At 40.8% G+C, this 12,905-nt stretch overlaps 1 protein-coding gene across 1 annotated transcript; it reads left to right on the top strand.

The window, feature by feature from the left end:
* Positions 1 to 1,265: 1,265 nt before the first annotated feature.
* Positions 1,266 to 6,703, top strand: plpp7a (phospholipid phosphatase 7a (inactive)). Its single transcript, XM_083904731.1, has 4 exons — positions 1,266 to 1,512; positions 1,914 to 2,236; positions 2,309 to 2,490; positions 4,706 to 6,703. Exons 1-4 carry the CDS (start codon positions 1,331 to 1,333, stop codon positions 4,910 to 4,912), a joined length of 894 nt encoding a protein of 297 aa, XP_083760857.1. The 5' UTR covers positions 1,266 to 1,330; the 3' UTR covers positions 4,913 to 6,703.
* Positions 6,704 to 12,905: the final 6,202 nt, after the last annotated feature.

A 12,905-nucleotide genomic window follows, 5' to 3' on the forward strand; every position in this document is an offset into this window, starting at 1 on the left:
TTTTAAAATAATAAATAGGTATTATATATCAATTTAATTATATTTGTGTAGCTCCAAATCATGACATACATTTTTACACTATTATACAGAGAAGAGAAACTCAGCAGTTGACACTTTCATTATATAAGCCTTCTAAATCATGTTTTCGAATTCGAATTCATTCGAATTCACACGAAGGAGCTAACAGTTAGCCACATTTAGCATCTGCGCATTCGGCTGACTTCAACTGCACGGGATAAAGACTAATTCCGTCGTTAGCTCAGTTAGCCTCTGTTAGATCAGTTTACCCCTGTTAGCTCCGCTAACTGTGGCTTACCTAAGTTTGACACGATGATGACGTCACGGTCGGTCCGTCTAAACGTCTGGCTACAAAATGATATGGCTTTATTTTTTTCACCCCTTCGGAAATGTAAGCATTTGCTAACATCGTTAGCACTCAAAGCTGCTGTATCCAATAGCAACGGTGCGTCCCCAGCCTTGTCCGTATAGGAACTGAGGCTAAAGGGACACGGTTCCCCTGAGGTGAATCAATCAATCAATCAATCTTTATTTGTGAAGGCCACAGTTTACAAAACACAGTTTGCCTCACGGGACTTCACAAGGTTGGTAACATCCTCTGTCCTTAGACCTACGACCAGGGTAAGGAAAAACTACCAGGAAAAAAAGCCTTATAACAGGGAAAAAAAGGTAGAAACCTTAGGGAGAACCACAGGCGAGGGATCCACTCCCTGGACAGACAGACGTGCAGTAGATGTTACTCAATACATACAATACACAAAGGTGAACAGCTGTTAACAGACTTTTCATAATTCAGATAATAATTCAATTGAATTTGATAAATGACGCATGCCTGTGTCTAGGTTAAGACATGAAAAGTTTTACTGCAGAATGTAAAACATGTCAAATAAGCTGAAAATACACTGAGGTTTAATGTGAGTGGCTGAAGTCAAAGTCATTCCTACAGGTTGTTAGAAGCGTGAGAATTCCACAGACAGAAGTTTGTGGTTTGCTCCTTTAGTATCATATGCTGTTGGCCTATATTTCTCTCTCTTTCTCTCTCCCTCCTCTCTCTCTCTCTCTCTCTCTCTCTCTCTCTCTCTCTCTCTCTCTCTCTGTGTGTGTGTGTGTGTGTGTGTGTGTGTGTGTGTGCGTGCGTGCGTGCATGCGTGTGTGTGCGTGTGTGTTCAGTGTTTTTCCAGCCTCTGTGAACAGCTGATAGGAGAAGAAGGCCAGCTCCTCTATTTATAGCAGAGTCCCTAAGAGTCCCAGACCTGATCTGTCACAGTCCTGCAGTGCTCCACAGCACCAAACCCACCTTCAGAACTGCACCATGAGTGGCCGCCAGGCCCGGTGCAAGGCCAGAGACCGCAACAACGTCCTGAACCGGCCTGAGTTCATGTCGTTGAACCAGCCATCCCGCAGAGAGCAGGTGGTGGGGGAGGGTAGGAGCAGTGGTGGTCCAAGGAGAACCGCGTACAGACAGCAGAGTCAGCAGGAGGACGCAGGGCTGAGGTAAGACTCACAGACCGTCAAATGACATTTAGGGTTAGGACTAACCCTTAGAGTCCAAACTGTTCTGACCCTGTCCCAGTCCGAGGTCCTGTGCTCAGGTTTGAAAAATAAACTGGTAACACATTCTAAAGATATCACAGACTTAAACAGACGAGCCTTTTGCTAAATGTCAGTTATTCACTGAGACCAAAGCACCATGTCACAGGCTGAGTCTCAGCAAAGGAGTCCTATCCTAACTATCCCTTTCAAAGCTGACCAGGAACTACAGATCTTGGAGGAGCCGCTGGATGGCTTTTAATGTAAAATGTCTGTGTAGGAAGTGTCTATCCCTTAAAGCAAATTACAGGGAGAGCATTTCCTGTGTGTCTGTACTGCTCTCATGTTATGTGGTATGTCCTCAGGGGGAGCAGGGACTCCTCAGAGGGGGGAGCAGCGGCTGACGGGGGAGTGAAGGATGCGCCCCGTTATCCAGAGCAGGACTGTATGCAGCTGAACCCGTCATTCCGTGGCATCGCCATCAACTCGCTGCTGGCCATCGACATCAGCCTGTCGAAGCGCCTGGGTGTGTGTGTGAGGCCCAATGGTGCCGGGGCCCCAATCCGCTCCATGGTGGCCATGCTGGCCTTAAGTGGACATGCCCTACCCTGGCTCTGTGGGACACTGATCTGTCTGTGGAGGAGCAACACGCTGGCTGGACAGGAAGTTCTCGTCAACCTTATGCTGGGTAAGGTATTGGGTGGAGGGATAATAACATGAAAAATGAACCTCGACTTAGTTCATTTCTCTGTCTGTGCAGCCCTGATACTGGACCTGATGACCATCGCTGGGATGCAGAAGTTGGTCAAACGCAGAGGACCTTGGGATTTACCTCCGGGGTTTTTGGATTATGTTGCCATGGATATGTATTCTTTTCCTGCAGCCCATGCCAGCCGAGCCGTTATGGTTTCCAAGTTCCTGTTAAACCACCTGGTGCTGGCGGTCAGTGTCTCTGTTGTTATCATCTTTCCTGCTGTACACTGTTAGAAATAAAAGTGCTAAATAGAACCATATAAGGTTTTTCGGCTTGTCCTCATAGGAGAAGGTTCCACCTGGAACCCGTTTGGAGGGTTCCGTTTAAAACCCTTTATTCAGGAAAGGGGTTTTTCAGAAGCAAATGGTTCCAGGTGGAACCTCAGCCCTTGTAGAAGAAGACTTTTGGAACCCTTATTTCTAAGAGTGTACCAACCTCAGACCAGATGCTTGCATAGAGTTTCCAACTGTTATCATTGAAAATCCTCCTGCGTTAACTCATTGTAATTGTTGTATAATTTCATTGGACTGTATCTTGGCTAACAACACTGTCTGTGATCACAATAATGTTTTAATATGTAAAATTAATGATTACCATCAAACCACAGATACAGGTTCCCATGATTTAATGTGATCAGATTGACACACTTTTGTGCATCATTATATCCTTCAATCAAGGTCAAATACTTGGTGAGAAGATTTCTCTTTTATGCAAAATGAGCTAACAAAAGAAAAAGTACACAAAGTCAGGGATTTTGTAGGATTGAAAGACAGATGTATGATTAACACATTATACCAAACAGTGCTAATGATCATTATTTTTTAGGTTGAAACATCATTACCTGAAACAGAAACAGCTGTGTCGGAGACTTAAAACTGGGTTAGCCACAGAAGACCGTTTCATGTCACAGGTCATACACCATGGCTTTTGAAGAAACAAAGAAATGGACAACGTTGAGGACAGTAGATGCAGTGGTCGACCAAGGAAACTTGGTGTGGCAGATGAAAGTCACATCATGCTTACTTCCTGTCAAAATCAGAAGATGTCATGTCCAGCAGTGCCATCAACTCAGAACTGACAGAAACCTGTGGGAGCCAGGTATACCATCTACTGTCTGGAGAAGTCTGGCCAGAAGTGATCTTCATGGAAGAATTTCAGCCAAACTTCCGTATCTTTGACATGAAACCAAAACCAAATGACTCAACTATGCACAAAAACATAAGAACTGGGGTGATCGAAATGTCAGAAGGTGCTCTGGAGTGATGAGTTGGAGAGCGTTACAATCAAAACTGTCTGCAGGCAACAGTGAATGATGTGCTTGATGCTGAGGAATACTTGTCCATCATGCAGTACCATCAGGGAGGTGTCTGACTGGCCCTAAATCTATTCATCAAGTGTCCCTCGAAGAACTGGTGCTGTTTTGAAGGCAAAGGATGGTAAACTGATTTCTGCCGATCATGGGTGCACTAATCATAGTACGCACCACCATTAATTTAGTGGGTACTTGGTACTGCAGTCAACAAATACAGAGAAACTGCTGAATGCTGAAACCTTAAATCTACCTTAGTATTAAAGGTCACATAGAGTGGTCCTGTTGCACATAATGTTAGTTATGGAGGTCTACTTACATACATTAACTTGTTTTTATGGTCAAAAACCTCCTTGTTGCTGTAAACGAGCCGATAGAAATCCTCTTTTCTGACGGTGTTCCCCAGCCGCGATATTTCAGACTCAACTCTCACACCCAGAAGACAGACTGTGTTGTGATTGGCCAGCCAGCGTAGAGCCTTCCCAACTGTCTTGTGATTGGCCAGTACCCGGAAGTGACATATTCAGCACACCCGCTCTCAGAAGCGCAGCTCCCCCCTCTGGAACGGTGGATGCACTGCTCCTCATTATCAAAACATTGTTTTAACAATGTTTAAAAATAGCTTCGTCACGACTCCCCGCCGCAGTCTCTTTTATGACTTTGACCTGGAGTCAGACCCAGAGTCAGAAGACACTGTCGCTCGTGAAACACCTCCACAACGGACGTTATTCTTCTTCTGCGGTTCAATGTACGCAACCGGATGTGCCCGGACTAGTGCCCGGAGCAGGACAATCTGCTGTTCAGGAGAACCGCTGTTTACGTAACCAGAACAGGTTTTTTCAGAGATCTCACTGAGCCTGAGATTATAATAAAACACAGCGTTCTCAGCAGTGGCTGAACTGTTGGTTTCGAACCTTCAGGGCTTCATAAACAAGGTAATGACGCAGAGACACACTAAAAAACAGCGTTAATTGGAACTTCCGGTCTAGGTCCGCTTTAATGCCAAGGCTTAGATGTCAAAGACCTGATCTGGATCATGTGAACAACAGAACATTTTCATGTTGTTGATTTGGTGAATTGTTGTTGTCCTGCAGGTGCCCCTTAGGATCCTGCTCTACCTGTGGGCGTTCCTGGTCGGCACATCTCGGGTGCTGCTGGGTAAACATCACCTGTCGGATGTTGGATGTGGGTTCGCTCTCGGTTTCCTGCACTTCACTCTGGTGGAGTCTGTTTGGCTGGACTCTGCTACCTGTCAAACCCTCATCTCCATTGGCACCCTGCGCTGGACTCCTCTGGTTTAGAACCAATTTGAACTGGTTCAGATTGGAGTAAGACTAACATGCTGTTCTAGTTGACTGCTTATTGACTGGTCCTTTTGGATTTTTCTACCAGTCATACTCTTATGTTTATTGGGACACTGTTCTAGACTCCTTGGGTTTAGACCAATATGGTTAAAATTGGTTTAGACTTGAGTTGAGCTGATTTAGACCTTGATTGTGAGGCTGCTAATAGACTGTCATAGTCCTGTCTGGATGTCAGTCCCAGTCCCCTGGCTGTAATAACACTTCTTCTTAATCTGGTTTAGACCAGTATGAACTGGTCTGCAAGACTGGCTCCCCATTTTGACCTTTTATGTTGTTGAGTCCCATGTGGATTGATATGGTCCTGCTGTTCTGTGTTACCTGACAAAAACATCATACTATACTATGTCGTCTAAAGTTAGATTTTTTTTTTTTTTTTTTTTTTGGTCCAAATTTTGACTCAAACATCATACTGTGCTACGTCGTCCAAAATGTGTCAATTTTGAAAAAAAAGTTTTGGTCCAAAATCTGACAAAAACATCATACTATAGTATGTCGTCTGAAATTTGACTATTATTGTGGAAAAAAATGTTTGGTCCAGAATTTGACAAAAACGTCATACTATACTATGTCGTCCAAAATTTTACCTTTTTTTTTTTTTTTTTTTAAAGTCAGACACTCCGATTTTTAGATTCTTGCAGGGACCTGTTCATAGAGCCTAGAACCTGATGTACCTGGTTCAGGTTGTGGTTTGGTTGAATTTGTCAGTCAGAAGTGACTTGGGGAAAAAAAACAACTTTACAGTTTCCATCATTAAGTGAAAACAAAACACTGAAGTAACTCTTTAACCTGTTGCACTAAATGCAGCCAAAATTAGCTGATGGCTTAAGCCAGGCTTAATGTCTTAAGCATTTCTTGAAAATGCTGTTTTTTTTTTTTTTTTACCAAAACTAGGCTTTGTTTTGAAATTTTAAGAAAAAAATGTTTATTTATTTTTGCTAAATGTGAAATCAATTAAATGAACTGTGAATTTTAAAACAATTTCGTCAGACCAGAATCTGGAATCAATCATGTATAGATTATTTATAATTATTAAATAAATCTCTGTTTTGATTATATTTTTTTCTCTCAGCTGCTTGACCTTAGAAATGTGAAAACATTGTCTTGTTTGTTAAGTTTTCATAAAAGACATCATGATATTGAGGAATATTTGGACTTGAATTTTAATGAAATTAAGCCAATAACACATTTAGGGAAATGATGTTTTGACTCTAGAAAACTGTGTTATCTTTGTGTGGATCTTGATTTAAGTGGACAGTTGATATGATGGTGAGGAAAGGATGAATAGGAGGTGAAAAGGAAAGTGTGAAAACCTGATGAATACAGTGTTTTCTGATCAGTTGAGGAGAAACAGAACTGAAGGTGATGAGTAAAATAGTTTGTCAGAAATTTGAAACTATGCATCTGCTTTGTTGAACTGATTAAAACAAGTTTGCCCATTTATCTGTAATGAAATGATTCTTCAGTGCATGTACTAAACTGTAGCTATTCTCAAATGAAGAGCACGATGAGTGCAGCGTGTATGGTATGGCACATGCATAACTACTCATGGTGTAGTGCAGGGGTGTCAAACTCATTTTCACTGAGGGCCACATCAGCATAATGATTGCCCTCAAAGGGCCAGATGTAACTAGACAGAATGAATTTAACTAAATGTAAACACACCCTCAGAAAAAGATGTTGAAGCACGGGTGATTTCTTCAGCCATAATAAAGCTAGCTTTCACTGTTGCATCATTTTTGGTTGTGGCTTTTGTGAACACATTCTGCTGCGATCACAGTTTGCCTTTTAATTCTTTGACAATTTGTTGTTTTTCTTGAAGGCTAACTTTGGCATACTTGGCTCCGTGTTTGGTGTCAAAATGCCGACATAGATCGTACTCTTTAACGACCGACACCGCCTCATAACACAAAAGACATACCGGTTTTTCTCCTTGAAGCATAAACATGTATTCGCCTTCTAGTAGGGAGGTTAAGTGACTTTTGACTTCAAGTCATGATGCAAAGGTCCCTTTTGGTATGGAAGTACCTTAGGGCCATAGAAATAAATTTATCCTAAGACACAAGTGAGATCACACTTTGTATTGGAAATAAACACGTTTTTTCAAAAATGGCCGCCAATGCGCCGAAAATACTCTTGAGCCCATATCTTTGCTTCTGTTATAGCTATAATGACACATTTGGTGTCAAAGTGTACATTTTGGGGGTCAAGGAATCTAATAAAATTGGTTTCAAGTTTAAGAAACCAACAGTTTTCCCATTATTATGACAATTGGGGGTAAAAACGAACATTTCACATTGTGTCATCGAACTGTGTCATCAAAGTGACTTTATTTATATTTTCCTTCAAAATCATTAATTTTGTATTCAAGCAGTGCAGCTACTTCTGTACATTACATTTGTCCTAAGTAGCATGAGATTTTGACCAGTCAGGAGTAGCTTATGCATCAGTTCCTGACACATCCCATCTGCACCAGAGGCTGTGACAGCTGTTCAAGGTCTGAGGTGAAAGGTTAACACTTTGAGGGACACATGATTTACCCATTGAATAGAAAAATGTGTTTAATGTTATATAACTAATAACTAGCTAACTAGTTAGCTTGGGTAAGGGTTACCCTACAGATGGAAAAAACATTAGATCCCTCTTCATCATTCAAGCTGCGAAATAATCCTGAATGATTGCAATCGTGTAACAAAGAAGCTGTCGATAACATCCAGGAGCTGAAGGCATTAGGGGATCTGCCTGAGTTTATAGTGGACATTAGTGGTGGTAGTCAGGATGTAGTTCAGCTGATTCAAGCTGATTGTTTATCCTCAATGAGTTGCTTGAATACGTAGAGGACTATCGTTGCTCAGGGGAATCATTGGTGATGTGTGACTTGACAGCCTTCTATGACGAGCACATTTCTAATCTCGGATTTATAAACATTAAATGCAACACCACATGCCTTCGAGAGGATATTGAACGCCTCATTCCTGACATCAGATCAGTCTAAATTGTGTCTGGTCCCTTGTATTTGGTGATGATCTGAGCAGAGCTGTTGTTGACATGAAAACACATCTACTGATCCCCGTTCTCCATCATCTTCCAAGCAGCCAAAATCCTTCGGCAAGAGTATCTCCCCATGAAGCATGCTTTTACAGGTTCAACTTCATGTGAAGCTGATTCTATCCCTCCCATGCTGAGATCATTCTTACACATGCTTCTTGATGGATCGGGTACTGATCAGCCACCTCCTGGACCTGAGAAGTCCCAGGATGCAACTTCCATTGGGCAGCAAATAATATTCAACTCTGCAAGATGCAGCTCAGAAACCAGCTTCGCTATATCTGGCAATCAAACTACACCAGCAAAGTGGTACTAGATATCTGGTGGAGACCATGCATAAAAGAGGAATATGTGTGTCATATGACCGCTGGAAAACATTCAGCATAGAGTTAGCGAATTCAGTGATCAGTCACTGGAGCAGATTGGTGTTGTGGTCCCACCTCAGGCAGTCAAGGTTATCAATGGTGGTTTTGATAACATTGACCACAGCCCATCATCAACAATAGCAACATCAGCCCTCCATGGAACATGCATCAGCATCATTCAACAGCACGTCTCTTTAGACAGTCAAGAGACTGAGAATCTGACTGACATCCTAGATCCAGCTGAAATGGTGAAGAAGCATGTGAAACCCTTGCCACCTCACTAAACAACAATGGATCTGGATGTGTCACTGCCACCTGATGAGGTTTTGTATGTTCCTGTCCTGAATACCAACAGTCATCCTCATCCAGCCTCCCGGCCTCTCATCAGTGTGATTGAAGAAGGTTAGAGAGAGGTTAGTGGTTAGAGAGAGTCAGAAACCTTCTCGTGAAAGAGAACCTTCAAGCCGGCGAATGGATCTCATGGGCTGCATATTATGCCAGCATCACAGAGGCTACTTCAGCCTCTTGCTTGGCATGCAATAAAAGTCCTCAGACAAACAATCAGCTACCTTAGTCCAGGTCAGAAACCAGTAATGGTAGCTGATCAACCACTCCTCACACTGGCCAAGTAACTTCAGTGGAAGTTTCCCCAGACAAAGCTTGGGGAGGATTCCTTTCTGGTAACATTGGGGCCAATGCTTACAGAGAAGATGATGTGGAGTGTGTCTGGTGACTGACTGGATGGCAGTGGGTGAACCACAGCTCTTACTAAAAGTGGCATCTCGATTCGTGTTAACTAGGGATGCACCTATTGCCATTTTTTGGGCCAATTGCAATTTCCGGGGCCCACGGTTGGTGTAGTGGTAAGCACTCTTGCCTTTGCAGCAAGAAGACCCGGGTTCCTGGGTTCGAGCCCCATTTGGAACAACTTCGGAACAAGGGCCTTTCTGCAAGGAGTTTGCATGTTCTCCCCATGTGTGCGTGGGTTTTCTCTGGGTTCTCCGGCTTCCTCCCACAGTCCAAAAACATGCGATATGGGGATTAGGTGAATTGGTTACTCTAAATTGACCATAGGTGTGAGTGTGTGAGTGAATGGTTGTTTGTCTCTTTATGTGGCCCTGTGATGGACTGGCGAACTGTCCAGGGTGTATCCCGCCTTTCGCCCAATGTCAGCTGAGATAGGCACAGCAACCCCCGTGACCCTCTGGTGGAGGATAAAGCGGTAGATAATGAATGGAGGGATGGATGCAATTTCCGGTTATTCAGGGAGTTTGACCTGCCGATACCGATTTTAACTTCTCTTTCTGTTGACTCTCTGAGTTAACTTGCTATCCCGTTAGCCTCTCCACCTGCACCAGATCATATCTCAACGTGTGTTGCTATTGAGGCACAATGTTGATCATGTGGCGTGCACGTGCATTTGACCGCCATATCTCTGTCTGACCGGCCGGTCACCGTTCATGGACGATCACGTGAAAATTGAAGAGGGATCTAATTTTGGTTTCCATCTGTAGGGTAACCCTTACCCAAGCTAACTAGTTAGCTAGTTATTAGTTATATAACATTAAACACATTTTTCTATTCAATGGGTAAATAATGTGTCCCTCAAAGTGTTAACCTTCCACCTCAGACCTTGAAGAGCTGTCACAGCCCCTGGTGCAGATGGGATGTGTCAGGAACTGATGCATAAGCTACTCCTGACTGGTCAAACTCTCATGCTACCTAGGACAAATGTAATGTACAGAAGTAGCTGCACTGCTTGAATACAAAATTAATGATTTTGAAGGAAAAGATAAATAAAGTCACTTTGATGACACAGTTCGATGACACAATGTGAAATGTTCGTTTTTACCCCCAATTGTCATAATAATGGGAAAACTGTTGGTTTCTTAAACTTGAAACCAATTTTATTAGATTCCTTGACCCCCAAAATGTACACTTTGACACCAAATGTGTCATTATAGCTATAACAGAAGCAAAGATATGGGCTCAAGTGTATTTTCGGCGCATTGGCGGCCATTTTTGAAAAAACGTGTTTATTTCCAATACAAAGTGTGATCTCACTTGTGTCTTAGGATAAATTTATTTGTATGACCCTAAGGTACTTCCATACCAAAGGGGACCTTTGCATCATGACTTGAAGTCAAAGGCCTATTTTTTGGCCTTAACCTCCCTACTATTCCCATCTTTCTTGAAACTGCGGGATGCTGTCACTTCACAGGTAACACAATCGCCATGCATTGTGGGAAATTTATGGTCAAAACACGCCTTAAAACAGCATAGACCTCGCGGGCCATATACAATGACCTTGAGTTTGACGCATGTGGTGAAGTGTGTAAAATAAAATAAAATGTGTCCTTTGTCAGTCCTGTAGGGGGAAATGTCATACTATACTATGTCGTCCAAAATTTGACAACTTTTTTGAAAACATTTTTTTGGTCCAAATTTTGACAAAAATGACACACTATACTTTTGTCGTCCAAAATTTGACAAAAACGTCATATTATACTATGTCGTCCAAAATTGGACCATATTTGGAATACATTTTTTTGGTCCAAAATTTGACAAAAACGTCATACTATATATAGTATGTCGTCAAAAATTTGTGGTCCAAAATTTGACAAAAAAAAAACTTCATACTATACTATGTCGTCCAAAATCTGACAAAAACATCATACTATAGTATTTCGTCCAAAACATGACCTTATTTTTTTAAATTTTGTTTTGGTCCAAATGTTGACAAAAATGTCACACTATACTATGTCGTCCAAAATTAGACTATTTTTTTGAAAACATTTTTTTGGTCCAAAATTTGACAAAACCGTCATATTATACTATGTCGTCAAAAATTTGACAAAAATGTCATACTATACTATGTTGTCCGAAATCTGACAAAAACATCATACTCTAGTATGTCGTACAAATCTGACCATTTTTTTTAAATGTATTTTTGGTAGAAATGTTGACAAAAATGTCATACTATACTATGTCATCCAAAATTTGAAAAATTTTTGAAAAATGTTTTGGTCCGAATTTTGACAAAAACGTCATACTATGCTATGTCGTCCAAAATTTGACAATGTTTTTGACATTTATTTTGGTCCAAATGTTGACAAAAATGTCACACTATACTATGTCGTCCAAAATTTGACAAAAACATCATACTATAGTATTTCGTCCAAAATGTGCCAATTTTTTTGAAATTTTGTTTTGGTCCAAATGTTGACAAAAACGTCATGCTGTACTATGTCGTCCAAAATTTGACATTTGACATTTGACAATTGCATTTATTTATTTTTTAAGTTTCTATTATGAAAAAACACAAAACACCAGTTTGTATTATTTGTGTACAGTTTATTTTTGTAACTTCTGGGAGAAAAAGGCAGCTAGCCTAAGCTTTTATTTATGCAAGTTATCTTTTTGTGCAGTAAGTTTTTATTTGTTTTGAATGAATAAATGTTAACTTTTGTCTTAAGTTTGCCTTTGTGTGATCACATTATCTTATACAAACGGTATTGTTTTGATGCCATAATTTGCCTTAACACTATGCATTGTATCATTTCTTGAATCGAGAATCGTATGAATCGAATCGGTTCAATCGAGAATCGATTTTGAATCCAATCGTGACCCTAAAAATTGGAATCGGAATGGAATGGAAATCGTGAGCCACCCAAAGATTCCCATGTCGTCTAAAGGTTTTGGAAAAAAAATGTTTGGTCCAAAATTTGACAATAACGTCATACTATATACCATGTAGTCCAAAATGTGACAATTTTTTTTAAATGTATTTTTGGTCCAAATGTTGACAAAAAAGTCATACTATACTATATTGTCCAAATATTGACAAAAACATCATACTATACCAGGGGTCTCAATCAATTACATACGGACCCCCACTTAATATCATCTGATAATGAAAACATGGCCCACCGTCTTTTAAAGACAGTGTGTAGCTAAAGCACAGCTGCCAGCGAGGTGATAGAATAAAATATGTTTTTTATAACAGTAATAATAAGACATTTGGTCATAACTGTCCCATTATTAAATATATCACATACAACATTCAATTACATATATAAATACGCTTGTTATGTTTTGTGTGTGGTGTTTTTTTGTAGTTTTGTTTTTGCAGCGCAAGTCAAGAGTGCTCATACAGACAATGACCCACTGCATTGTTGCAGGGTGTTTACTTCCTTTGTTTGTGTGTCAAAATAAAAGGCACTTCCTGTTAACTCTAATTTTCTCTGCTCATCATTTCTGGCTGCAACTCAAGCATGCCACAATAGTTTAGTACAGATTAATGATGAAATGAGTATTTAACTCATCATTCATTAAGTTATCACACAAGAAAAAATATCTGCTTTAGCATGTCTAACAAATTGATATATGCACTCAATGTGTTTAATATTTTATACTTGGATCCAAAAATCAGACACCAGCAGGCAGCTCATAGTCAAAAATCTTTATTTACAAATAACTGCAAAATCCTTCTGAACAATAGTCATCATTTGTTACTGTTG

Source organism: Microchirus variegatus (assembly GCF_963457635.1).
Source record: "Microchirus variegatus genome assembly, chromosome: 18".
NCBI lineage: Eukaryota > Metazoa > Chordata > Actinopteri > Pleuronectiformes > Soleidae > Microchirus > Microchirus variegatus.